General features: G+C 35.8%; 1 protein-coding gene across 1 annotated transcript; it reads right to left on the bottom strand.

The window, feature by feature from the left end:
• Positions 1-4,633: 4,633 nt before the first annotated feature.
• Positions 4,634-23,839, bottom strand: LOC113099911 (rabphilin-3A-like). Its single transcript, XM_026264819.1, has 17 exons — positions 23,412-23,839; positions 15,457-15,594; positions 13,719-13,848; positions 13,287-13,370; positions 11,741-11,903; positions 11,548-11,586; positions 11,266-11,463; positions 9,922-10,074; positions 9,654-9,733; positions 9,491-9,565; positions 8,933-9,042; positions 8,560-8,686; positions 7,290-7,346; positions 6,926-7,077; positions 6,689-6,770; positions 6,426-6,522; positions 4,634-5,458 (listed from the first exon to the last, which is right to left on the bottom strand). The coding sequence occupies exons 2-17, from the start codon at positions 15,579-15,581 to the stop codon at positions 5,325-5,327; spliced, it is 1,806 nt and encodes a 601-aa protein (XP_026120604.1). The 5' UTR covers positions 15,582-15,594; positions 23,412-23,839; the 3' UTR covers positions 4,634-5,324.
• Between the last annotated feature and the right edge of the window lie 3,394 nt (positions 23,840-27,233).

Genomic DNA, 27,233 nt, shown 5'->3' with positions numbered 1-27,233 from the left:
AAAAGTAACTTTGTAACATAATTAGTTACTTTTTTAGGAAGTAATGCAATATTGTAATGCTGTGGAAATAGCAGTAATTTGCAAGGGACAACTTCTCACTTTGAGCACACGAATGCGTGTCTCGTTTATTTTTAAGCAAAAACAGAATAACCTTTTTTTTTATTTTTTATTTTTTTTATTTGCTGATGAACAATCAAACAACAAATACAAATAAAATTGAACAATTACAACAATGAAATGACAGTGGATGACAATAAAAAAAGAAGGAAGACAGTAAATATATTAAATATTGAAAACAATGAAAAAAAGGGGGGGGTGTTACATCAAATTACATTTCACTCAACAAAACATCATACAGTTTCAAAAGTTTTACACTTTTTTTGTTTTTAATTATTTTCAGTGTCTTAATTAAGTAGTTGAAGTCACATAGAAAATTATTTAATTTGGGTACTCTTAGAGAAAACTTGCATTTATGAATAAAGTATTTTGCCAATAGAATAAATACATTTCCAATATATTCTATTTTATGATTACAGTGAGAAAAAGAACAAATTACATCTCTCATTACAAAATCAATATCTAATTTTAGTTTTGACAATTCCATCCAAAATTGTTTAACAAGGGAACAATTAAAGAAAAGATGATCAATTGACTCAGTATTGCTTTTACAGAAATTACATTTCAAATGAACATTTACCAAATTTAGATGTGATTTCATTAGTGGGATATATATTATGCAAAATTCTTAAGTGTAGTTCTTTCACCTTGTTGGGGATACAAAATTTGTAAGGCAAGAGCCATGCTTTTTTCCAATTAATATTTTCTATCAGAGAATTCCAAAAAAATTTCCCCCTCGGGGTAATTCGTTTTCTTGACTGAAACACATTTCTTATAATTTTATTACTACATTTTGGGTCGTAAATACTCTTGTCTTCAATCAGAAATTTCTGTTCACTCTTTACAATCTCTTCAAATGATAAATGACATTTCATTAGATGAACAAGACCATTTGGTATAGCTTTTACCAGTGTAAGAAATTCCTTATGAATGACAGGGAAATTATGTTTAGACATGAAATCATTATAAGAATAAAAATTCCCTTGTGGATCTAACAAATCACAAAGATAATCAATTCCATTTTCATGCCAATTATTTAAAAAAATTGACTTGTTCTTTGCAAGAAAAGTTTCATTATTGCATAGCTTTACTTTATGTGGGGAAAAATTGTGGACGAAGCAAAGTTTCCATGCCAACAGCGCCTGTTTGTGGAATTTAGAAAGTTTTATAGGGAGCTTAGAAGGAGAGAAATTACAGGTGAGCAAAAACTTAAGCCCACCCACTTTTTTAAAGATATTGTTTGTCAGGGGTGGTTCTAGGGTGAGTGGAGATCCGGGGCTTAGCCCAGAAAAATCCATGTATGTGACTTTTTTATTTTAATAAATCAGAAAGATTTACCTTGTTTAAAATATACAAAAACTATAAAAACAAAAACAAATGTAAAACATTTTATTTAAAGTATTGAGGAAAATACATTTGCTTTATGCAAACAAAAATGCAAAACAAATGAAACAGCGCGAAAGCAATGATTTTGCAATACATATTTTCCATGGTCATATCTATTCATTTATTTGCAACGCTGCTTTTATTTTGCGTGTCAGTCTAGTTTGAGCTTGCGATGCCATTTTTCCTTTGCGCTTCACTTTTCTGCACGTCACTCTTTGTGGCACTGTTTTGACGTGGGGGCGGAGTCAATGGACGGGGGCGTGTACAACATGCCTCCATGGAAGTGACGTCATCGGCCCTAGAGAGACAGCTCACTGATCCACGTCCTGTCATGATGAGCAGACACTTTCGAGTGGATCGTTCACTTTTATTCAGTGGCATTAAAACATTCATGTTTTCGTTTTATTTACTTTATTAACAAATGTATATGTATTAGCAGCGTTTTCTCAAGTTAAAGAAGTTGTTAACATGAACATCTGCTGTTTATTTCTCTGTATGTGCACACTTTTATAGCATGTGTATTGGGATCGCAAATCATTTGAGTCAGTTCGGGAGTTCGTAGCGGGTTCGCGAATCATTTGAGTCAGTTCGGGAGTTCGTAGCGGGTTCGCGAATCATTTGAGTCAGTTCGGGAGTTCGTAGCAGGTTCGCGAATCATTTGAGTCAGTTCTGGAGTTCGGAGCGGGATCGCGAATCATTTGAGTCAATTTGGGGATCGCAAATCATTTGAATCAGTTCGGGAGTTCGTAGCGGTATCGCGAATCATTTGAGTAAATTTGGGGATCGCGAATCATTTGAGTCATTTCGGGAGTTAGTAGCGGGATAGCGAATCATTTGAGTCAGTTCTGGAGTTCGTAGCGGGATCGCGAATCACTTGAGTCAGTTTGGGGAACGAAAATCATTTGAAGCAGTTCGGGAGTTCGTAGCGGGATCGCGAATCATATGAGTCATCTGATTCCAGTTTGGGAGTTGGAGCGGCATCGCGAATCATTTGAGTCAATTTGGGGATCGCAAATCATTTGAATCAGTTTGAAGGTCGTGAATCATTTGAAGCAGTTCGGGAGTTCGTAGCGGGTTCGCGAATCATTTGAGTCAGTTTGTGGATCGCAAATCATTTGAATCAGTTCGGGAGTTCGGAGCGCGGTGTGTGTGTGTGTGTGTGTGTGTCCTAAAGACTGTGCTGCGCAACCGTTAACTGTTAGATGTTCAAAATGTAACGTTAAATGAGACACAATTTAAAACCGAAAAAGAAATAAAATACTAAGATTAAAAGTTACAGAAACCTTTAGCAGTTGTATCTTGGCTTTCAAGTGTTTTGGCTGGGGGGTTTTACTTCCTTTTTTGAAGAAGAAGAAGATTAATTTTTTTGAAATATACATTTTAATTTTCAAATAAATTGATCTAGTAAAATACTACACGCCAACAAACCGCCTGCCCCAAAAAGATCTAATTTCATTGGCTGGATCGTACAGACGCTCATCGATGGTTGGCCAGTTTACATGTCAGTCATAAGCACGGGGCGGTTTTCGTTGGGTGTGAATGACAACGCATAACTTACTTGGGTAAATTTACAGACACTGTGGACGTGAGAGTCGAGAGATATTTATTTATTTATTTAAATTCTAATATAAATTACTTTATAGGGGCATGAAAACTCATTGATGGCATGGTGTTAATAAAAAAACATTAGGGGCTTTACTGAAAACATTCGGGGCTCCAGCCCCCTTAGCCCACCCCTAACGCCGCCCCAATGTGTGGGATAAAATACCAAATAGACTCTGGAAAATTGACACAACTCATTACCCAATTCAATTTGAAACCACATAAAACCTGTTTCTTCAGATACTGATGTTTGTTTTTCCAAAAAAAAAACTTAAATAATAAGCAATGAATCTGTTTACAGGTATTTTCAGGGACAAATAATGAAAAAGATGGATATATAAAACGAGCTAACGTAGACCTTCAGCTTTTATTAAACGAACTCTAACAAGAAAAGATAAATCTCTTTAAAGCCAATTGTTAAATATTGTTTTAGCTTTTTTAATTTAAGGAAGAAAATTCAAATCTTGTCTAAGAGATATTTTTTGGAGATATGAATACCAAGATATTTAACATTATCTTTAATGGGTATATTATTCACAGAAGTTTCAAGAGACTCATATAAACAAAGAATTTCGCATTTAGGAATATTTTAAGTTAGACCAGAAGCCTCTGAAAATGCATTAATTATTTCAAGAGCCTTACCAACCTGATTTGTATTCTCTAAAATCAGGGTTGTATCATCCGCAAGTTGTGAAATAAAAACAGAATAACCGAACAATGGCGCTGACCGGCGTGTTACGTCATCACGCATTCCGAACATTTAAAGGGACCACGATCCCTGAACAGTTATGCAGAACAGTGTACAGAACTACACTTAACAATGGTGAATTATGTCTGTAACATTCACTACAATGCATTATTTTAAAAAATAACTTTCCCCAACACTGTCATTTTCCTCTGATTTTAGGAATGAATTATGGGTAGGGATAGGTTGATCTTGAAAATTGATCCAGGAACATGTCTTGCTTGGCAAAATCACAGCGAACTTCCAATCAACAGGATCCTTAATACATTGCAGAAATGTTCACTGAATACAAACAGAACATAAAAATATGCTCTCAGCACTCTAAGTCATGATTGTGAAAAGTAACACCCATCAAAGACCTGTATGTTTGAAATTAGTCCAAATTTTTGCAATTCATTTTGGCTATGACATATAAACATATGACACATACTTTTCTAAACGTAATAGCTAAAGAAAAATACATGCATTTATGTCTAATGGAAGAAAAGCAAAGAAATTTCCTGTCAGCTTGAAGGAAACATTGAGTTTATCTGTTACATAATGATGTAGGTAAACATGAAAGACCCAGGGAAGTTTAATTCCTCGTCACGGTTCGAAGGTCGAGCTTCGGGAATGATTTTAAAGAACATGACCTTGAAAGATAGTATACTAACATCAGACACAACACCAGAAACCCAGGCTTCGCATGACACTTCAGAGACTGCGAGTTCACCTGATGACCTTTGTTCCAGTTTCCAGAAGGCTGTAGAAAGATTCATTAGTTCACGTCACTGATTCATAGGCGATAGCTGAGAACACTTTATTGGGTATTGTGAATTACCAACACCATTTTCTGAACCGTAAACATGTTACAGAAATAAATTCAAGCAACACAATGATAATAACGTAGAATTAGGAAACACGACATTAAGATATTTCCATATGCAATACTGAACCTGTACAACCTGTCAATTACTGAATACAACTCTAATAGTTGTCTAAACGTTATACTCACAATTTGTTTTACACAGTCTTTCTCATCTGTGACATAATGATTGAAACATAAACATAAATGAATAAGAGACATATGCAAGGAAAGCATATATTTCTAATGCCAAACAATAGTGTGTACAATAGCATTTCACATGAACTAGAGTAAAGTCTTTTTTATTCCCTAGTGTCCTTGAATTGATTTGGTTGCAGGGTTTAATGACTAATATATTTGTGTCACATCTGTATTCATGAGGTTTTGTTCTTTAAGGCATTTACTGAGTCAAAGAATATCACACACAGTCTTTTTCCCACCAGAAAAACAAAGTAACTGGGTTTTCTAGGTTTTTCTCAGTTGGACCACTACAGCTCATCACAGGGTTTCGGGAGAAGCAAAGACAAAGGTGTTTTTTTTTTTCTGGATGACATGTAAACATTATCAGCAGTTCGAGCTTGGAAGCGAGATGTCTTCATTTGGAAGATGGAACCACATACTGTCGACACCTCAGTCATCGGCCTCAATGTTGTTTTGATTCAACAGAACATGCCAGCGTTCGATCTTCTTGTCCTTGTTCTTCAGACATTCATACCAGTGCTTCAGACATTCGCCCTTAGCGGTGATACCAAGCTGGCATCCACCTGTGCGGAAGAGACACATGAAAAGCTTAAAGAAATAGGTCAGCTAAAAATGAAAAGTTGCTGAACATGTATTCACCCTCAGGTCATCCAAGACGTAGATGAGTTTCTATCTTCATTGGAACAAATTTGGGGAAATGTAGCATTGCAATTGCATCACTTGCTCACCAAACGATGCTCTGCAGTGAATGGGTGCCGTCAGAATGAGAGTCTAAACAGCTGATAAAAACATCACAATAATCCACAGCACTCCAGACCATCAGTTAATGTCTGGTGAAGACAAAAGCTGCGTGTTTGTAAGAAACAAATCAATTATTAAGGCTTGATTTGTTGCACCATTGGTTATAATTAATTACAAATTAAATTGATCAATTAATTATTACGTTTTAGCTTTAAACCAAAGCTTCTGGCCAAAATAAGAGTCCATAATCCATAATAACACTTCCTCCTGTGAAAAGTCCATCCCCTTTTGTTCTCTGAAATCAAAATCCACCCACTTATTTCTTTTTGACTGTTTCGGCTTGTAAACAGTGCTTGTTCTGTGCAGAGATCTCTCCTGATTCAGACGCGATGACTGGAAAGAGGACTCGTATTTTGGACAAAAGCACACATTTGAAGTTAAAAACATTTTAATGATGGGATGTGTTTGTTACAAACACGCAGCTTTTGGCTTCACCAGACATTAACTGATGGACTGGAGTGGTGAGGATTATTGTGATGTTTTTATCAGCTGTTTGGACTCTCAATCTGACGGCACCCATTCACTGCAGGGCATCCATTGGTGAGCAAGTGATGTAATGATAAATTTCTCCAAATCTGTTCTGATGAAGATACAAACTCATCTACATATTGGATAGCCTGAAGGTGACCACATTTGGGAGAACTATTCCTTTAAATAGACACTTATTTTTTTTTTTCATGACGTTGGGTCTTGGGCTTTATACACATCACAAATATATATATTTCTCACCTATGAAATCATTCGATTTTCCCATGTCATAATCCCAGACAGAGACATCCAACGTCTTCTTTGCTAGTTCAGCATGCTTAACTTCATAGCCAAACTCCTGAAATCAAATCAAATAAAAAAATCTTGCCAGGTCCATTTCATACGATATATGCCCCAAAAAAAGTTATTTCATTATAGTGTCAGAGCGTATTAAAACACGATCATGGTGCCATGTCAGTGTCGAGTGTGGCAAGATGTTCACTGCAGGTTTTAGCACCACAGACCTCATTAAACTCAGGGTTAAGTGTCTTCTTCTTGATCTGAGTTTTATACTTTGCTTTCTTTCCCATGTCAGGCTTCAAGTGACTGAAAAACAGAATAAAAATTCAGAACACAAAAACCAGCGTGTTAAATGAGCGTAATGACTTTCACAAAACAATTCTACCAAGCAAATGATTCTTCTTACAGAGAACATTTTAATGACACTTTAAGAAGTGCTTTTTGGATTGCTGTATACTTGCATCTTTACAAAGGGGTCTGAATAGCCATTGGAGTCCATTGCTGCCAGATGAGCACATCGAACTACACCCACAATCAGACGACTTTGCTGGCTGTTGTAGGTGAGAGAAATCAGGATACGTCCCCTCTCCTCTTCCTCTTCATCGTTCTTCAACTACAAAACGCCACACAGAAGAGGAGTAAACCCATATATCTTCTTGTGGACACTAATTAACAGATCAATCTTTTAACAAGATGCCTTATTATGCACACAGGTGCACAATGGTGATAATACCAACCAGAATCTAATGATAATGCTCTCTTGGGAACACAGTGTGGTAAGTATTTATTTTCATATTTATTTCACACAGTGTATGGTGCAGTTACCTCCTCCTCATAGAGCGCCATGCCACGAGATGCACCTGCGCCTGCAGTACATCTCACCTGTGTTTCAGGCGATAAACACATGTCAATTCAATGCAATGCAAAGTCAAATTGGGTCATTTCTACAATTTGGATTATATGTCCCCATGAAACAATACTGCATATTTGACAAGAAATGGTAATCTTTCATGCCACATGGTTTCCCATGCATAAATGTACCCCATTCAACACAAATTCATGTTTAGTACCTAACCTAGAAATAATAATTTTAAAAAGCGCTTGACAAATTCCTGTAAAATCGAGGTAAAATTTTTCTAAATTAGCTAATTTTAAATATTAGAAAGCACATTCAGTAATTATCTTTGACATAACTCACCAGTGGATGCTCTGCAGTGAATGGGTGCCGTCAGAATGAGAGTCCAAACAGCTGATAAAAACATCACAATAATCCACAGCACTCCAGTCCATCCGTTAATGACTGGTGAAGCCAAAAGCTGCATGTTTGTAAGAAGCAAATTCATCATTGAAGCATGTTTACCTTGCCTTAAAATGTTGCTTTTGGCCAAAATAAGTCAATAAAAAAATATGAGTCTTCCTTCAGAAGACAAGTCTGTCCCCTTTTTGTCCTCTCGCATCAAAATCCACCGACGTATTTGTTTAGAACTGCATTGCAACTTGGTTTTCACATTTGCTTAACAGTGTTTGAGCTATGCATATTTCTCTCCTTATTCTGACAAGACGACTTTTCACTGAAGAAACCAATATTATAGATTATGGACTCCATATTGATTTGAAGTTAAAAACATCTTAATGGTGGATTTGTTTCTTACGCACACATAGTTTTTTGCATCACAAGACATTAACTGATGGACTGGAGTGGTGTGGATTACTTGTGGATTACTGTGATGTTTTTATCAGCTGTTTGGACTCTCATTTTGACGGCACCTATTCACTGCAGAGGATCCACTGTAGAGAAAGTTATGCAATGCAAAACTCCTCAAAATCTGTTCAGATGAAGAAACAGTCCTGCATTATCTTAAAACATTAAACTGCATGTTGTTTTGTAAAAATGTCAATGGGAAACATTTCCCAGATCACGTGTAAAATATCTAGATTGTTAGGGTTATTATACTAAATTTTCTCCCTCTGATAAGAATAAAACAATTATTATATTATATATAAAATTTAAACAAACCTGCTTAGTCCAAAGTGTAGGAATGACCCGAATATAATAAACTATCTACAGAACGTTTTACTGTCCCCTTCAGCTCACCGGAATCACTCTCTCAAGACACACATTGTAGGTCTTCTTCTGGTTCAGCTTCAGTTTTTTCAAGACCACACGCGTCTCTCCGATAAACTCATTATGGCCGAACTTGTCCTCATCACTGACTGAAAGCCTGCCGGGATACAATTCGGATGATGACCCTTTCCACTTTGGGAAATGTCACCGCTTTAATTAAGTCCACTGCAAACTATTCTAACAAAATACATCTCGTTGTAAATTCAATGAAATAAAATGCAAGTCAGCTCATTCCAACACGCAAATAACTGAGGAAGGAGAACTGTAAACAATTAGCATTATGTTGTCCGTTCATTTACCTCTGAAAGCTTCAGTGCATTAAATACAGTAAAGCTGCTTTTACCTGAGAGTCTTTTTCTGCAAGTCTTCATTAGTGATGCCATGATAAACAAGGGTCTCGTTCCACACAGGGTTCAAGGTGGTACGAATCGTCTTTGTTCTTAGTTTGTTAGACTAAGAGATCAACAAGATATCATGCATCCATCACATTCTGTGAGTTTACCATTTCTACAACTACTTGTACAGCTTCATGTTGCAGTTATGTTGAACTAATATTCATCAGTTGGAAAGAGTCCAATGCTAAACGTTGCAATGCGATACATGTGCATTACATGCATTACGAATAAAAAACGGCAAAAGCCATTGCGATAATGTCGTCAGAGCTAACTTGAGTATAATTGTTTATACCTAAACATATCTAAAAATGAAGTTGATGTATATGTCAGAAGAGCGTTTTAGCCTTTTAGTCTTCTCCACTGAGCAGTAAAACTAAATATAAACATAGGCATGGTAAAGAACTTCTTTTTTAATCCAATTGAGAAGATTGTCAGATTCAAACTTTTATGTGCTTCATTTTTATTTGTATTTTTCACATCACATAACCTCTTTTAAAGACCACTACCTTACTGGCTCCTGGAAGCAAGTGCAGTTTCACATAAGGATCAGCCAGACCATTGGAGTCCATGGGCTTGAGACCCTTCACCAAAGATGGAATAATTGCATGGTTAGCAGTTGAACACATGATCCTTCAGAAAGGTTTTTCCGGTGCAAAAGAAAGACAGTACCTTTGCTTTGATTATATTGCAGTGCAGTTCGTTTTTCTCCTCCTCGTAGAGCAGACTGAAGTCCAACATGCCCAGAGTGGCTGGAAAGCGGACAAAATCGTGTCAGAGGCATGAAAAAGCAGACAGTGAAGAATAACAGTCTCATGCACACGTCTGCTGACTTTATGCAATCTGTGATGCAAGACTTGCATGCACGGTAAACCATTTTGTTCTGTGGTTCCCATGGGGTACAAACATGTCCATATGTCAGTGCAAATTAGCATCTTACTGGCATCGTCAGAGTCATAGCTGTTGGCGTCCTCTTCATCCTCTGCGGTGGGGGGTGGTGGCTGGCGTGAAGAGGGAATGATGTTGGCAGCTGGAAAACATGTGTTGGTCTGTATAGCAGGTGATGCCATGGTCTCCGATCGACTCACAGGATCTAGAAATCATACCAAGTGACGTGTGCTCTTATTGTGCAGATTGTGGGGAAACAAAAATGTGCAATTGCAACAGTCTGATGCTAAAAACAATTAAGTAAGGAAACACAGTTATCACATCCAGATCGATAACACATCCAGATGCATCAACCAACTGTAAGAAGCCATTTAGCTGATGCGGTTAACTGAAGCAATCTGCAGTGCGCTTGTTACAGGTTCAGTCCACTGGAGCAATCTGAGGTTAAGTGTCTTAATTAAGGGCACAGTGGCGACGAATTAAACGCTTGTGGGATTCAAACCTACGGCATTTTGCTCACAAGCCCAGGGACCACATTTATGAAGACTTCCACAAAATGTTCCTAAATGTGAACGTACATCACTATTTGATTTATGCACAAAAACTTCCTTTATAAATCCTAGTCCATCTTAAATTTAAATGTAAAGTGAACAAGAACATCAGCTTCATCTAATGAGTTCATGCCAGTGACACATTGCAAAACAATATGCAAAATGCATATTACGATTGTCTATTCATCTTCACATTTTAATAGACAGAGCTGTGTGTGTGTGTGTGTGTGTGTGTGTAATGTGGTATAATTTTGTAAATCTTATTTATTCCAGGAAATCATATTTTAGAATATAATTACTGAATTAATTGCAGTGACATGATTATCACTAAGCAGATGCTTATTTGCACATAACATAATATTAAAGGGAGAGTTTGCCCACATATTTTAATGTTGTCATTATTTTCTAACCCTCTACTTATTCCAAACCTGTTTGAGTTTCCGTCTGCTGCTGAATACAACATATATTATATAATATATATGTTGAAGAATGCTGTTAACCAGCAGTTGATGGTAGCCATTGACTTCTATAGTATTTTTTTTTTTTCATAAATTTTCATTTTTGTTTTTATGAACTATCCCAATTATTTCAAGTAATGCAAAACTTTTTTTGTTTTTGTTTTTGTTTTATTTAACTATAATAACCCTGGTGTGTGTCGTAATTAAAAGTGGTGTCAGTTATTGCCTTTATAACGACCTATTTGCTCCTGAATTCTGACACAGAATGAAATCCGTGGAATTTACGTGGAACTGCGATGCAAGCAAAGGACACATACACTTGCAGAATATCCCCATTCCAGATTCATTACTGCCTATGCTATGTGAATCTGACAGGAGATCTCTCACCTTTTGGTATGGGAGTCACGAAAAGGGTTGACACTGGAGGTTTGGAGCTCATCGCTGGTAATTCTCTCTTCATCACAGGGGAGTAAGTTTGTCCGGACTGAACTGTGCTCCTGCTCATAACCTGTCCACCTCTGTCTTCTTCTAGGGCTCTTTGGGGCATGACACAATGCTCGTCTCGTTTACGGGGCATCGTTTCTGCTGAGCACAGGAGAAAACAGGAAAATGATGCTGCAATCGTAAGATTTATTTCCCTCTAGTGTTATTGAAATGCAGGACACTTGCCAGATATCTGCTGCTCTCTGTCGCTGACCTGCATGCTCTCTGAATAGAAATAGAGCAGTTTCTTTGGACCATGAATTATGAAAACATTACAATAAATTACCCATGCAAATACATAAAAAAATTAATTGCATGATACTGAGAATTTGTAATTGGGAATTAGTCCAATGCAAAGCCAAACTGAAACAGAGTTTACCTCCGTTTTTTGGCCGTGATGATACGGAAGGCTCTCGATCGGTGGATCGATTGGTTGAAGTTGGTGCACTGGTGATGTCTCTATTATTAGAGATCGGTAAAGGAGCGGGTAAGATCTGATGGGGTAAACCTTTGAAGAACCAGGCACCAGACCGCTTCAGCATCTTTGGGAAAGAGTAAATGATCATTTGGCAACTTTAATGTAGTTTTTGCACACTAATTTATTCTAATTCGTCACTAATAACATACGTTTGTGCTCAGTTTAGTAAACTCTTGCATGAGGGAACTGTAAGAGTCTGCTAAACTAATTTTGGCCTGACTACAGCCAAAGACAAAAATTTAAATTTAGGTTAAGAATCAGCCATTTTGCAGATCTTTGCAAAAAAAAAAGCTAAGCAATTTCAAACCCAGTTGAATCTCAGGAGATCAAATATACTGTACGTATATAACACCATTAGCTGGAATTCATAGAGTCTGAAAAATAGAATGGATTGCTATGCTTTCAAGTTAACTGCAAACCAATGCTGCATTACATCTTACTATGTTTTATTTTACAGCACCTGTGAATCCCATCTCAGCCAATTACCATCCACATCAGCATCAGCTGGGAGCCGGAATGGCTGGAATATAAAAATGCAGAAACTCAGTTCTACCCTGCTGTTATGATATAAAATGTCAGCGGCTCAGTGGATTAATTTAAATATTATTTATCGAGCATTTAGGAGTTGATTTAAAAACGTTGTAGAAATGGATTTGTTTAATTGCTGCATAAGCACAGCCGTCAAAACGAAGGATCTCGTCAATGCCAGGTAAGTGCAGATATGCATAAACACTTTTCTGAAAATAAGAACAGATGTTTAAACAGGAAGGATTCACAGTACAGTTACATCCATATCAAATTTAATGAATAATTCACCCAAACAGGAAATGGCTCACATGATGTTTTCATATAGTGTGTGAGAAATTATTTATTTTCAATATTTATGCAACTTATTTCCATTAAATTACAGTTTAAAGTGATCACAGGGATAAAAAGCATTTGACTTGTGCTCTTCTGATTTTGCATATCCAAATCACAAATGTGTGTGTGTATATATTATTATTTTTATTGCATTTTATTTTAGCATTTAAATTGCCAAAAGAATATTTAAAAATAAAATCGAATTCAAACTATATTAACAAAACCATAATACTATGTCAATAATATCTAAAAAAAAAAAAACACTGCATCAACATCATCAAACTTAATACAACACGTCTGAAAGTAATTTGTAAGTAATTTAAATCTGTTTCTCATTCAAAGCTATCATGTGACTTCAGAAGACTTGGATTTTAGCCCACGTCGCATGGACTATTTTAATGATGCTTTAATTGCACTTTTTGGACCTTGGAAATCAGGGTCGCAATGAACTGTCATTGTCTGAACAGGATGAGCTGGAGAAGTCTCCATTAGTGTGGAAAGAACAGCAAAATGATGCAAAATGATGAGGTTTTGTCTGAACTGTTATTGCTCTAACACAATTGAAATATACCTCCATGCATCTCACCTCTTTGTGCTCACTGCAGATTTTGCACAGCCATATTGGACTGGAATGAGTGACGCTTTGAACGCCACACTTAGTGCACATGTTCTGTGGGGGCGAAACACAGACTGCGCTGTAAACGCATTCAGATGGCCTTAACTTCCATCAGTAAAAACAGCCACACACTAAACATCTCCTCTGGGGTCATTAAACAGATTACTGATCTTTGGGTCATGCATCGCAGAAGACCGTGTCATTATTTTTGATCATGCAGACTGATTGGAATCCCTCTCAAATGTGCACATGACTCAGTTATAGACAGGGCATAATAAATATAAATGCATATCACGCATTCATTTCAGCAGGGTTATTTCTGGACAAATCGTTAAGGGAATAAGGACTCAGCATGCATTAAATAATTGCATGAGGTCAAAGGCTTGGCGAATGCATGTTTACCTTTTTACACTCGGCGCACACGACCGCTCTGACGCCCGTCAGACCGAACTGTTGGCCACAGAATAAACAACGCGAGTAACCATCACCGCAGGCCGTCCGCTTCATGCTGTCCAGGTGATTTACCAGACGCCTGCGGGACAAAAAACATCCAAGTATAAGGTCGGCACACTTCTGCCCATCCTCCATGTCGTTGTTGTAATGTATTGACGTAAAGAACAGTGAGTTAAGACGTTACACAAGCAAAGTGCTCAGAAAGAGAGATAGAGAGAGAGAGAATGAGAAGGAAGGTGTTCTTCTCAGGTGTTGGTCAGTATTGCTTTTGCTACGGGAGCTACTGAGTCCAGTCCTGTGTGTGATAATGTGATAGCATATGTGACCCTGAGGATAACACATTTATATGAAAACCTGTTTGGTCAACAGTAGAAGACAGAGTGTTCGGGAAAAGTGAAATGCATTTATTTATACAGTATGGATTGCTTCTAGGCAGCCTCACATTAATCACATTAACAGGGAAATAATAGTGCCAATGTTATAAAATTCAGCAATTATGAGAGTAAATCAAGTTGTAAAGCAGCTTTATAGAAGACAATAGTGTCTTTAATTTAGTTCAGTGTTTAATCAGTTCAGTTGTATTACTGAAGTTGGTGTCTTTATTCAGCACAAATTTTGTTCTCATCCAATAGTGTCAGTGCATTAGGTCAATTATATTTCTGTCTTTCAAAGACCAACTTTTGATATAAACTTTGTTCCAGGTGTCATGCCGTATTAGGAATAAAAATGGACACATGAGACACATACTGTAGGATCAGGGAGCTTAAAATTAAATCATGTAGACAATATAAAACACAACCAAACAAGCATGAAGATTCAGGTTTCAGACAGTAGGTCTCTGTTTGATTGAATTACTCTTTGAAACAGTTTTTCTTGGACAGAGGAATATTTCATTTGCACAGAAATTAACAGAAACTTAATGGAGTGCTCTATTATGTTTTTCTTTACCAAAAGTATTAACCTCATCTCAATTTTTTCCTCAAAATTGCCTTATGATGAATACAAAAGGACACAACTTTTATAACAATTATTGAGAAAGAGAACTTAAAAAAAAATAATGGATATTGTAAAAACGAATTAAGTCTTCATTTGGTCTCCATTTAATCTCACTCCCATCTTCAACAGACAGTTGAGACAATATAGACATCTCATTATTTGATTTTTCTTTACATCTGGCAGAGGAAATATTTCATTGGATAAACATGGCTCTTTTTTATCAGAAGAGACCTAATGTTCTCCATTATTATTTACTGTACCTAAAATATCAAAGTTGTCTCAGTTGTTACTCCTAATATATCATGGGACAAATAGAAACGGACACAAATGAGTCAATAATTGACATACAGTAGGAGAATAAAGCTTCACAATGAATATGATGATAGATATTTCAATCTGAGAAGAATCTGCTGAGAAATATTCACTCTGTGGAGCTGAATTTGTTTCATAATGGATGGAATTAGCTAAATCGACACTGTTATTGAACTGAACTGAATCAACATTGAACTGAAAAAAAGTCTCTTTAGAGCTTCTTTACAGCAGAATTTGAATCGGTCTCATATTTGAAGACGTCTGCATCATTAATTCTATTATTTTTTCCCTGTGAATCAATCTGTTTCATATAAAGCACAACAGAAATAGAGTAGATTGAGCAGAACAACAACAACACGACTTCAAGTCAACGTCTCACCCAATCCTCTCTTGCTCCATGGCCTCCATCATCTTGGCTCGCGCCAGCACGCTGTTTATAATTTCCTTCTCCTGGTCCGTCAGCTCCTCGATTCCAGCGGTGGACTCCATCTGTCTGCCGTACATCTCGCAGTCCGTCCTAAAGAACAAGAGCACAACAGTCAATTACACCCAGCGTTCAGCCAAACCAAACTGGAGCACACAATGCTTTAATTTATGACCAAAAGCTCCCAGCGGCCCAATCTGTCCGTATGATTACCCAATCACAATCAACCAACAGAGGGGATTTTAGAGGAACACCGTGCTGCGCATACGGAGAGACGCATCGGTCAGGAAATAATTTTCCAAAGGTAGAGCAATTACAACAGCTGTTTTGCTCTTTATCTCCAGCGAAAGTGAAATCCGCTCGGTGCCTTTTGACATTAGAGCATGTCATAGCATTAATGAGTCGATGCACTGCTCTTTCCGGCGTGTTGGACAAATTCTATTCCGTCCCCACAGAGACACTCGAACCGCTGATTGAAAATGTCAAGGTGACAGAGGACATGACTGATGGCCATCTAGAGCTGAAAAGAAGAGGAGGAGGACATCGAGACCGAGTAAAGGGGAGATTCTGTTCTGAAATTACATCACACTCTCACCAGCACTGTCACTATTCATCTCATCAGCCGTTTCCATAGAAAGCATGAACATGTGTCTCCAACGGGTATTTGTATTGGAAAACAAGACATAATTTTTTTGCATGCATGCACAATTTAAGGCCATAACTTTAGGAATTAAAGACCATCAGCTCTGATTTAAGATCTTTTTAAGGCTGTAATTTGTGGAAGGGTGAATTAAGACACAGAGAAACCCTTTGTCACAGACTACAATATATCAATCAGAGTCTTTCTGGTAGGGTCAGCTGTTGGGGGGGGGGGTCATTTTCTATGCTGGGACATTAAGGATATTGATTGCATTATTGTATTATTAGCTAAAGCGAATTCAATATTACTGAGCCGTGAAATTCTGAAAGTTGCATAAAAAGCTAGCACAGCTGCGGAAATCTTTGGGTGAGTTTTATACACTAAATATTCTTATATGAAACTAAGCAGTCCATTCTATACAAGGATATTTAGTTAAACATCTATATTTTGGTGCTTTAAAGAACCCAGAAATCACTAATCTGAAGCACCTACACTCTTAAAAAAAAATGTCTTTATTGGAATCAATGGTTGCATAAAAAACATTTAACATCGATGGAATCTTTTTATTCCACAATAGGTTATTCGTGGTGGAAAAAGGTTCTTTAGATCATTAAGAACTGTTCACTTAAAGGTTCCTTAGGGAACCAGAAATGGTTCTTCCATGGCATCACTATGAACACACTTTTGGAAGTTTTATTTTTAAAAGTGTATAACGATACATCTTCATATAACTATATATGCTGTTAAAGGGTTAAAGCCTCTTTATTGGAACTGATGATTCAATAAAGAATATATAACATCCATGCAATGTTTCCATTGAACAAAAGGTTCTTTATAGTGGAACAAGGTTATTTACATTTTTTTTTCACACACTAAGAAAATGTTTTCTTTCAAGAATTGGTAACCAGAACCAAAAAATGGTTGTTCTATGACACCCTTTTCGAAGAGATATTTGAAAGAGTGAATCATCATCAACATTTATAATAATCGAATAGCCATAGAGAGTCTTAAAAATTAAAGTTAATAAAAAGGAAAATCTTCATGGAACCATTGATGCCAATAAAGAACCTTTATTTTTAAGATTGCAAACATTTGAATCATCAAAAAAAGCCTTTTCCACTTTAAAGAACCTTTTGCGCAATGGCAAGGTTTTTAAATATTGAAGGTTCTTTATGGAACCATCGATGACAATAACGAACCTTTAACTTTAAGATTGAAACAAAGAACATTTTAGAGGGTTCACTGAGGAACCTATGATGCTGCAAAGAACCACTGAAGAACTACAAGCCAACAGAGCTTCATTAGCAAAGTGATTGCACATATTAAAAGCTAAATCCACATCATTGTGCGCTCTGGAACCAGATGAGGCATTTGGCACATGATACTGATTTTGATCAGCGATGTCAGCACGCCTGGATTTAGCAAACACTGCTTCTTTTCTACAACCCTGCACACATCCACAATTTAGAACCTCAGCTGTTCCAGAGCAGCTGATATTATTACCTATAATACACTCTAGTGAGCTCTTGTGCTGTGATTTATATACGCCTTGGGGCTTATAGACACCCAACCACCAGCCGACTTTAGCAAAAACACCTGCTCTCCTCCACCCCTGCTCCATTTGTCCACAACCTTCCAGAATGTTGTATTAAATACATCAAGCTAATCTCACTTCTAGCAGAATGCAGGTTAATGAGATGTGGGATAACGAGATGCTGGGATTAATTGGGGATGTTATTTGTCGAGTGGGAGGTAAACAGAGAGATGTGCTGGTGTAAACTCATTAAAGCTCTGTCTTTACACAAACATGTCCGCGTTATCATATCAAAGACGAATAAGTGGACCAAAATAAGTGTTACACATGGGATGTTTAGATGCTTATTCATGTAAAGTGCTGCTGTTTGCATCTTTTTGTAATTTGATTTACATCGTGTGTATATTTGGCAACCCTGGTCCTGTTCAAATCCAAACGTATTTATTATTCCTGTTCAAATTTAATTCGCCTTTAACCTAAACTTTTTTTTAGGATTCTTAAATCATTAAAATTATTCGTAACATTTCCATGGGCCCCCTGAGATTTTAAGTTAACATTTCAATTATCGAATCACATATTTGCATGTTAATTTCTTTAATGTCTAATAATAATAATTATATAATTTAAATATAATATTTTAGTAGTTGAAGTATGTTTTGACTCTAAATAGAAAAAAGATAAATATATTACTGTTATAAATTACATTATTACAAATTATGAAAAAGAACCAAAAAAATTGTGTAATATATCAGAATATTTAAATATCAGAAGATTTAATCTTACAAAGCTGTAATCGCAATTATCATGCAATTTTACAGTGTTTAGATACAGTGTTGCCAATGCATTTGCTTTAAATTGAACGACTAAAATGCAACTAAACGCAACAAAATAAACAAAGAAAATATTCAATCTTATATAAAATATACAAAAAAAACTATAATAGTATATCAAAGACATTAAAACAACATTGCTCTTTTTAAAACATCACAAGATGGGATTGCTTCATTCTTATTGTGCACACTTGGCATTAAGCTCCAGACGCATTAAGCCATGTTTCTCATATTGTAGATAAGGATTCAAATCCAGTTTGACTTTTCACCTTCTTCTCCAAAGCATTTCTCATTTTCATCTCTTTACTTTCAATAAAAATTCCAAGAAATTTTTACACAAAATGGACATTGTTCTGTGAACATGTCCAATAAATCAGGTGTTAAGAAGCTTTCATAACAGGAAAGCAAAGGCGCGGCACGAAGCCAAGAGAAAAACCCATGTCACTTGGAATTCATCAGCAGCTGCCGAGCAGGAGAAGCGTCACTAGCCCACGGAAACGCTCCACAAATTGATGTGACGTAAAAAGAAACCGAGGCATTTTAGCTTCACAACACAATGTGCTCCTAAAGGGTCTGTCTGCATGCCCACTGCAAAAGGCCCAGCGACCTAGAAAAATGGATTCTAGCAAAGCCAAAAAATAGGAAGCAGAGGTGATATATAATAGTTTAGCAGTATCTCAAAGTACATCTTACAAACCTGCATACATGCCACTTAACCCTATAAAGCCTACTGTATTACATTTCTAAGGCCTCTAACATGATCAAAACTTTGTTGAACAAAACTTCTGTAGCCTGATAAATGACTCACATTTTTAGATACTAAAAGGTCTTTCACTATAATTGTGAAAATATCCTCCTTCATATAGTGTCTTTTTGCTGTGAAATCCAATTTTTTATAAAGTAAACATGAGAATAACTTTGATATTGTCAGTAATATTTCAAGTTTGGTTTATATGATTATCTTTTTTTTCAATCATGTTTAAATGAGTATCAAATGTGATTATCAAGCTTTTGAGCAATGTTTATTTGTTCATCCCTCAGTCAGCATTGCATTACATGTTTTGATCATAAAACTAGGCTTTTAAGTATCATCTTACTAAGACATTATTGGGCGATGAAGCGTGAACACAGATATTTATATTATGTTATTTAAATATCTGCTATATTGTTATTAAGATCTTGTTGGTTTATATTACAAGCTATTGGAATTTCATGTCTTTATGGTAATCTAAATATCAGCAACTGCACCAAATTGCTAATTTTTGCTCAGTTTGGGCATCTGACACACTGTATCTGACCTACTTAACATATTCCTGTAACAAACACACTGCAGTTTCTCTTGTCACAGAATGCACACTAACACAACATCAGCATCAGCACACATAAGATCATCCACCTACTCTAGACGTCAAGAGCTTCATTGGTAAGAAGCGGCTTACCGGCTTACTGAGAACCTCAACAAGTTTATCCCTTTACCACCATTTCGAAGTTAACGGATGCAGAATGGTGTTAAATCCATGGAGAGCTGAGTGTGGACTGTCAAATAGGGTTACCCTTATTTTTACATGCCTTTGAACACCAAATGAATTCTACAAGGCAGATATTTCCATGCAGACCTCAGAAAAGTGAGCAGTGTACCTCAAGGTTCGGTTGCGGGCCCTTTGCAATTCTGATTAGAGAGGAAAAGCAGAATGTTTCTGTTAAGAGAAATCAAAATTGATGCATGTTAATGCATGTTTCTGGTCTTACTGTGAACAATGTAGTGTTGTACTGAAAATATTTAAACCTACATCTGAGTATTTGAATTGCAAAAATATTATAAAAATTCCATCCTTTTGAATTACACAGTTTTTACAGTACTACATAAAGGAACCAGGTCAGATTCTGTAATAGTATTAATAAAAATGTATTTTAAATATATAATAACCAGGTTTGTATATTTATCATCAATAAATAAATCAACTGTTTTAATTTCATACATTTTTAAGTAATTGAATATAGCTTGTTTCATAGTCATAGATGTTTTAACCAGGTTCACACTTTCTGTCTGAATTAATCAAATTGTTTTCCAAATGAAAATAATTATTATTATTTAAATAAAATCAAATGGATGCAAATAGTTAATAATAAACCATGACATGATTTTTTTGAGTGCAGCAATATTGCCTGATTCATTTATTATAACAGACAAATATGCAACACATTAACTTGATTAATTTGTATTAAAACTATGTCCAAATCTATCCAATGTTTTCCTTAAAATGTCACGACTTGCTCTGCTTTAACTCACGTCACCAGAAACCTAATCAGTCTAATCGATTCCTGATCGGCAGGGGCGGATCTACCAAGGTGGCACAGGGTGGCAAATGCCACACTAAAAGAAAGCCTTGCCACCCCTGCTGCCACCCCATTTGGAAGCAACGAATTAAAGGTTAAGGCCAATTTGAAAATTTACAAGCGCGAATTTTTCGTGATTCGTGATCCCGCTACGAACTCCAGAACTGATTCAAATGATTTGCAATCCCCAAACTGACTCAAATGATTCGCGAACCCGCTTTGAACTCCCGAACTGACTCAAATGATTCGCGAACCCGCTACGAACTCCCGAACTGACTCAAATGATTTGCGATCCCCATTACTGACTCAAATGATTCGCGAACCCGCTCCGAACTCCCAAACTGATTCAAATGATTCGCGATCCCCATAACTGGCTCAAATGATTTGATTCGCGATCCCGCTACGAACTCTCGCACTGATTCAAATGATTTGCGCTCCCCATTACTGACTCAAATGATTCGCGAACCCGCTCCGAACTCCCAAACTGATTCAAATGATTCGCGATCCCGATTACTGACTCAAATGATTCGCGATCCCGCTACGAACTCCCGAACTGATTCAAATGATTCGCGATCCCCAAACTGCCTCAAATGATTCGCGATCCCGCTCCGAACTCTGATATATATTCAGATATACATGTAATTAAACTAGTTAAACATAGTCTATTTTGCAATCAGTACTGTTGATGGTGTCCTTTATCAGTAGGCTTTATATTTATGCTCAACATGAAGTATAGATATTGTTGTCACGAAGACAAGATCCTGGTCTGTCGGCGGTCTCCCTCTATGTCATCTACAGCAGCAGCAGCGCGTCAGGCACGATTCTGGTGTGTAAAGACCATAGACTGTATAAAAACACAGAAAACGTGGAGCAGCCGCCACGCTCACAACACGCAGCCAGTGTGTTACCGGCCTGAAATTCAGGAGGAAAAATTGGGTAAAAATTGATTATCTATCAATAAATGAAGCTTTAATGTAAGCACAGACTTTGAGATTATAAATAACTAACATTACAGTGTAGCCTACGTGATACGTTACCCACTTTTAAAAAGCATGAGGATAAGTAACAACTTCGTTTTGTGTCAGAACTTTCACACTTTCATTCATAAATTCACCCCTTTTTGAAAAGCGACAGGGATTGAATCGCGGAAATTGAACTTTCTGTATAAAGCAGAACGTCATGGAATTCGGCCATTTTTGGATGAATAAATCAAAAGTAGAGAATTTAATCAAATCTCGATATGGACTAGTGTCTGCAATATTAAAGGTGCTCAGTTCGGTAAAACCAAATCTTGCCCTGAATTTATTCCTGGATTAATATCTTGTTTTCCACATCATGGAAGAAAAGCACTGCAAATGCATTTTTATATTTTTATGCCTACAATTAATGCACATGAGCTTTATACCTGTGATGGCCATCTGTCTGCAGTAGGGAAGCACACAGCTGCTTCTTCACTATTTAATTTATGCTATAGCCCACCACATCTCTTATATGATAAAGGCTTCATCTGTCCACTGAGACAAAACAAGAAATGCCAGAAATGATGCGTAATTACCAAACATGGGTATTATAATCCCCATCAACTATGCAAATTTCTAAAGCCTCTAAAATGATCAAAACTTGCATCTTTACTGATTTGTATTAAGTAAAGGTAAGAATAACTTTGATATTGTTAGTAATATTGCAAGACAAACACTTACTGGACTAAAGCAGCATAGGTTTACTTGATTATCTTTTTTTAAGAAAATAATTTTTAATCTGAGTCTCAAATACGATGATTAAACTTTTGAGGAAGTAGAAGCTGATCTGAGAGCTGAGAGCAAAGAAAGCCACTAATCACACGCACAGTCAGTCAAGCGTTGAGGAATTAGAGAAAGATCAGAGCTGAAAGAATGCTGGAGTTTAGACTATGACTATATACACAAGAAACCTGGATGGGCCCTGATCCACAACAACACATTTCCAGAGAATGACTTTGCTTTTCTATCATCCAAGACTCTAAAATGATGCAAAGCTTTGAAGTGCAAAAGAAAAAGGGTTATTTTTAAACTCAAAAACTTGTAGATGTGTCTGTAAAGAACATTTATTGACTCTGAATGCCGTCAGATATAAAAAAATAACTCAACTTCCCTTTACATAACACACACTCATCAGCAGCCTTTTGAGGATGTTGTTCAAAAACTATTTGATGAGCAGTCTCGTTCAAAGCTAAGCAGATTTTGAATCCATGCAACTAAAACCCAATGATCTTGATGTGAAATTTCTCAAAATGTCCAGAAAGTCTGTGCCAGTCAGCAGACCAAACTCCACCAAAGAAGAGAGCCACTAACTGTTTCTGCCATCTGTGTTGCTTTCTATTTGCAATGCATATGTCTAATAATAGAGCTGATCCAGGACCAGTCTAAACAGCTTTTAGAGACATGCATAACAATCACAAACCTCCTCCTGAGTCCTGACCCAATGCATTCACCTAAATGCTTGAAATGCAATGAATGATCATTGTGTATCTGAATAACTGAGTTGCATTATGAGAGTCGATGCAAGCTGTCAGTGATGTGAAGCCACTCACCGCTCTCCTCCTGCGCTCAGCTGATGAAGACGTGCGTCTCTCTGTTTCTCTGTCTCCTCCACAGTGATGCAGGAATGATGCTTTAATACTGTCTTTAGGGAGAAGAAAAGCCAAGCCCCCTCCCAATCCTGTCTGACCGAGCCGTGCAGGCATCCAATGAGAAAGAAACTGCACAATTCATTTACACCACACACATACCTCAAGAAGAAGATGATGATGATTGATGATGATGGTGGTGGTGTCAACTATTTATTTTTAATATCCAGCCCTTCTGCCCCACATTTCTTTCTGTAGGTCTGTACATCATTTTGCATTATTGCTGTAATTTATACACACACATAAAACCAATAATCTTTTATATATACGCCTTGTCATCCAGTTTGGTTTTCTCACATGAACTCTTTTCTTTAGTATTCAGTTACCATCTTTCACCGGCTCTTTACCTTTAAAAGGTCACATTCAGAATGACCAGTTATGCTGTAATTTGTTATAATTATAAATCCTGAGCTAAATTCCAGTCGTCAGTGACCGTGTGACCTCATGGGATTCTACTGCCCCCTTGTGATTGTTTTTGAAGCAAATTATCCTAGAATTACAGCCAAATAATGTCATAAAGGACACATGATAAAACTAAAACTAATGACAATATTTTTATGTAAAATGCAAATATTAGGTTAAAAACTTTATCTAGAAACTAGTTTAAAAACTGAAAAAATATCCCTAAAAGTAACCCTAACACTTAAATTATTAGAACAAAACTTAAAATAAAAAAAATAAAAAAAAAACGTCAAAAGCACATTAAATATAACTAAAACAAAGAAAAGTACTACAATAAAATTAAAATGAAAAAGGGATTTTTTTTGTAAAAAACAAAATTACAAAAGCACCTTTACAAATTACTAAAACAGAAAAAATTCTAAAGTATAAATAATAATTGTATTAATATTTTGAAGGTTATTTATTTTTATATTTCCCAATTCTTTTAAAGGTTTTAGTAATATTGTGTTTTTGTAATTTGAAGTAGGTTTATATATATGTATATATATATATATATATATATATATATGTGTGTGTGTGTGTGTGTGTGTGTGTGTGTGTGTGTGTGTATATATATATATATATATATATATATATATATATATATATATATATATATATATATATACATGTATGTATGCATGTGTACCATATCGCTTTTATTAATTTTTATTTCTTTTTTGCTTATATTTTTTATTATAAAGTTACACTAAATTAAAATGAGTAATGTTGAACATTAACAAAACTATCTGAAATTCTATACTTCATTTCAGTAGTTGTTTATTTCACGTAAAGGTTTTAGTTTTAGTTAACTACATAACCCATGGCTAATTTAAAACATTAATAAATACTACAATATTAAATAATAAGAATATACCGAAAGTGTGATCATTTGTGACTGTAACTTTTAAAAACATGATCCTCGATCCTTGACATAACAGTCTCTTTCATTGAGGTGCTGATCTCAGGTCAGAGATCCCGCTCTTTTACTGGGGTCAAATGAAATCAAAGTGGAAGCTGAGAGTGAGCAGAATGAAAAAATGCTTCATATTAAATCATGAGAGAGTTCACAGCCTCACATCACTGAACTGAAAAAGAGACTGAATAAGAGACCGCAACAGAGCGATGCGCCTGCTGTTTACTGCCATTCCTAATTACTATTGATTTTATTTTATTTCATCGTCATTTACATATGTTTAGTACTGTTTTGTAACTACTTGAAAAAGTTAAAATACAAATAAATAGAGAAATAGTAAAATATAAAAATAAATAAATGACTTAAAAACATGAATAAACAAAATAAAATATAAAAAGGAAAAAAAAATAATTAAAAGCCAATTCAAAATATGAATAAACAAATAAATATTATATAGGTAATAATAAAATAAAAATGTATCGCTGTTTTCCATAATTGCATTATTTTACTAATTTATTTCTTTGTAGTTCACCTGAAAAGTCTTTGTCAATACAATTATTTGAAGTAAAACTGGTAGTACTACAACTAAAATACTCATTTTAAATAATAATATATATTTTTTAAGGTTTAAAATAGACAAAAGCATTCAATAAATTAAAAGATTCAATTGAAATTATATAATTGAAAATCATTAAAAACATTAATAAATACTGTAAGAGTACACAAATAGTGATATATCAAGACAAAACGAATGGTCTAATTTTCCATAACTCCACTGCTATTTCACTATTTTCTTTTTCTTGAAATGGCAAACACATCAAAATGACAAAAAAATTGACTAATTAAAATGAAAACGGAAAATAGAAATATAATAAGAAATATAAAATAGAAGCTAATTTAAAATATTAACAAATACTATAATGTTTTATAAATAGAATTAAAATAAGATTAAAATAAGGCGGTCCAGCTCACCCCTAAACCATCTGGATTGGGTTCAGGTCCGGTGACTGTGGAGGCAGGTCATGTGGTGCAGCACCCCATCACTCTCCTCCTCGGTCAAATAGCCCTTGATGCCTTTAGTGTGACTCTACAATTTACATAGTCATCAAAATAAAGAAAACTCTTTGAACGAGAAGGTGTGTCCAAACTTTTGGTCTGTACTGTAAATATATATATATATATATATATATATATATATATATATATATATATATATATATATATATATATATTCACTTATATTTCAATACTTACTTGTCATGCCAATGCAGTCTTCAGAGTTTAGTTCACATCCCTGCAGTGAAACAGCTGCACAACAACAAAACAGAGTCCAGCACAAATACATCTATTAGCTTCGGCCCATTGCTTTTTACCATTTTATGACATTTAATGAAAGAGGCTGTGTAATGTCTACATCACAAAAGTAATATTGTTTTGCAGAACATTACCTGTTATGATCGTTCCCAAAAACTGGAGCGACGTTCCCAGGACTCAGAGGAAGAAAAACTAAATCTGATGTTCACCTAAAATATCATTCTTATATGCAACATTAAGGAATAGTTCACCCAAAAATGAAAATTTGCTGTAAATTTATTTGCCCCTTAAACTATTTAAGATGTAGGTGAGTTTGTTTCTTCATCAGGTTTGGAAAAATGTAGCACTGCATCACTTGCTCACCAGTGGATCGTCTGCAGGGAATGGGTGCCGTCATATTATGTGACGTAGTGAATGGGTGCCGTCAGATTATGTGACGTAGTGAATGGGTGCCGTCAGATTATGTGTGATGTTATAAACTTGAGGATTATTGTGATGTTTTTATCAGATGTTTGGACTCTCATTCTGACGGCACCCATTCACTGCAGAGCATCTATGTAGATATCTATCTATCTAGAAACAAACTCATATATATTTTTTGCAAATGTTCATTTTTAAGTAAACTGCTCCTTTACATTCATCCATGCATCCATCAAAAATAAATCATACAGCTTACTGTAAATAAACAGGACTCGAGTATGAAGATGTGAGCTTCTTTTTTATTGTTATCAAGGAGTTCATGTCGGTTAATTGCATTGCTAGGCAAACAACACGATCAACCCTATTAGCTTCTGTAAGGCTCACCGTCTGGCACGAGAAGAAATGCTGCTGGGTTAAACATACAGTATATCTTAATGGCAATTACATGTTTAGTAAGTACATTCTCCTCTACAAGATATTCATGTACAATATACAAGTTTAAAAAATATAGTTTGCATTGAGTTCCACAACCGTTTCGTTCTCTTCACGATGACAAAAATTCACATTAGTTGCTTTGGACTGTAATGCATTCCGTGTATCAAAGAGGACCGTGACATTTTGTGTTGGTTTCAAAA

The sequence above is a fragment of the Carassius auratus genome, unplaced genomic scaffold (assembly GCF_003368295.1).
Source record: "Carassius auratus strain Wakin unplaced genomic scaffold, ASM336829v1 scaf_tig00217085, whole genome shotgun sequence".
Lineage (NCBI taxonomy): Eukaryota > Metazoa > Chordata > Actinopteri > Cypriniformes > Cyprinidae > Carassius > Carassius auratus.
Note: the sequence above shows the minus strand (reverse complement) of the source record. Positions and strands in the feature narration are given on the sequence as shown.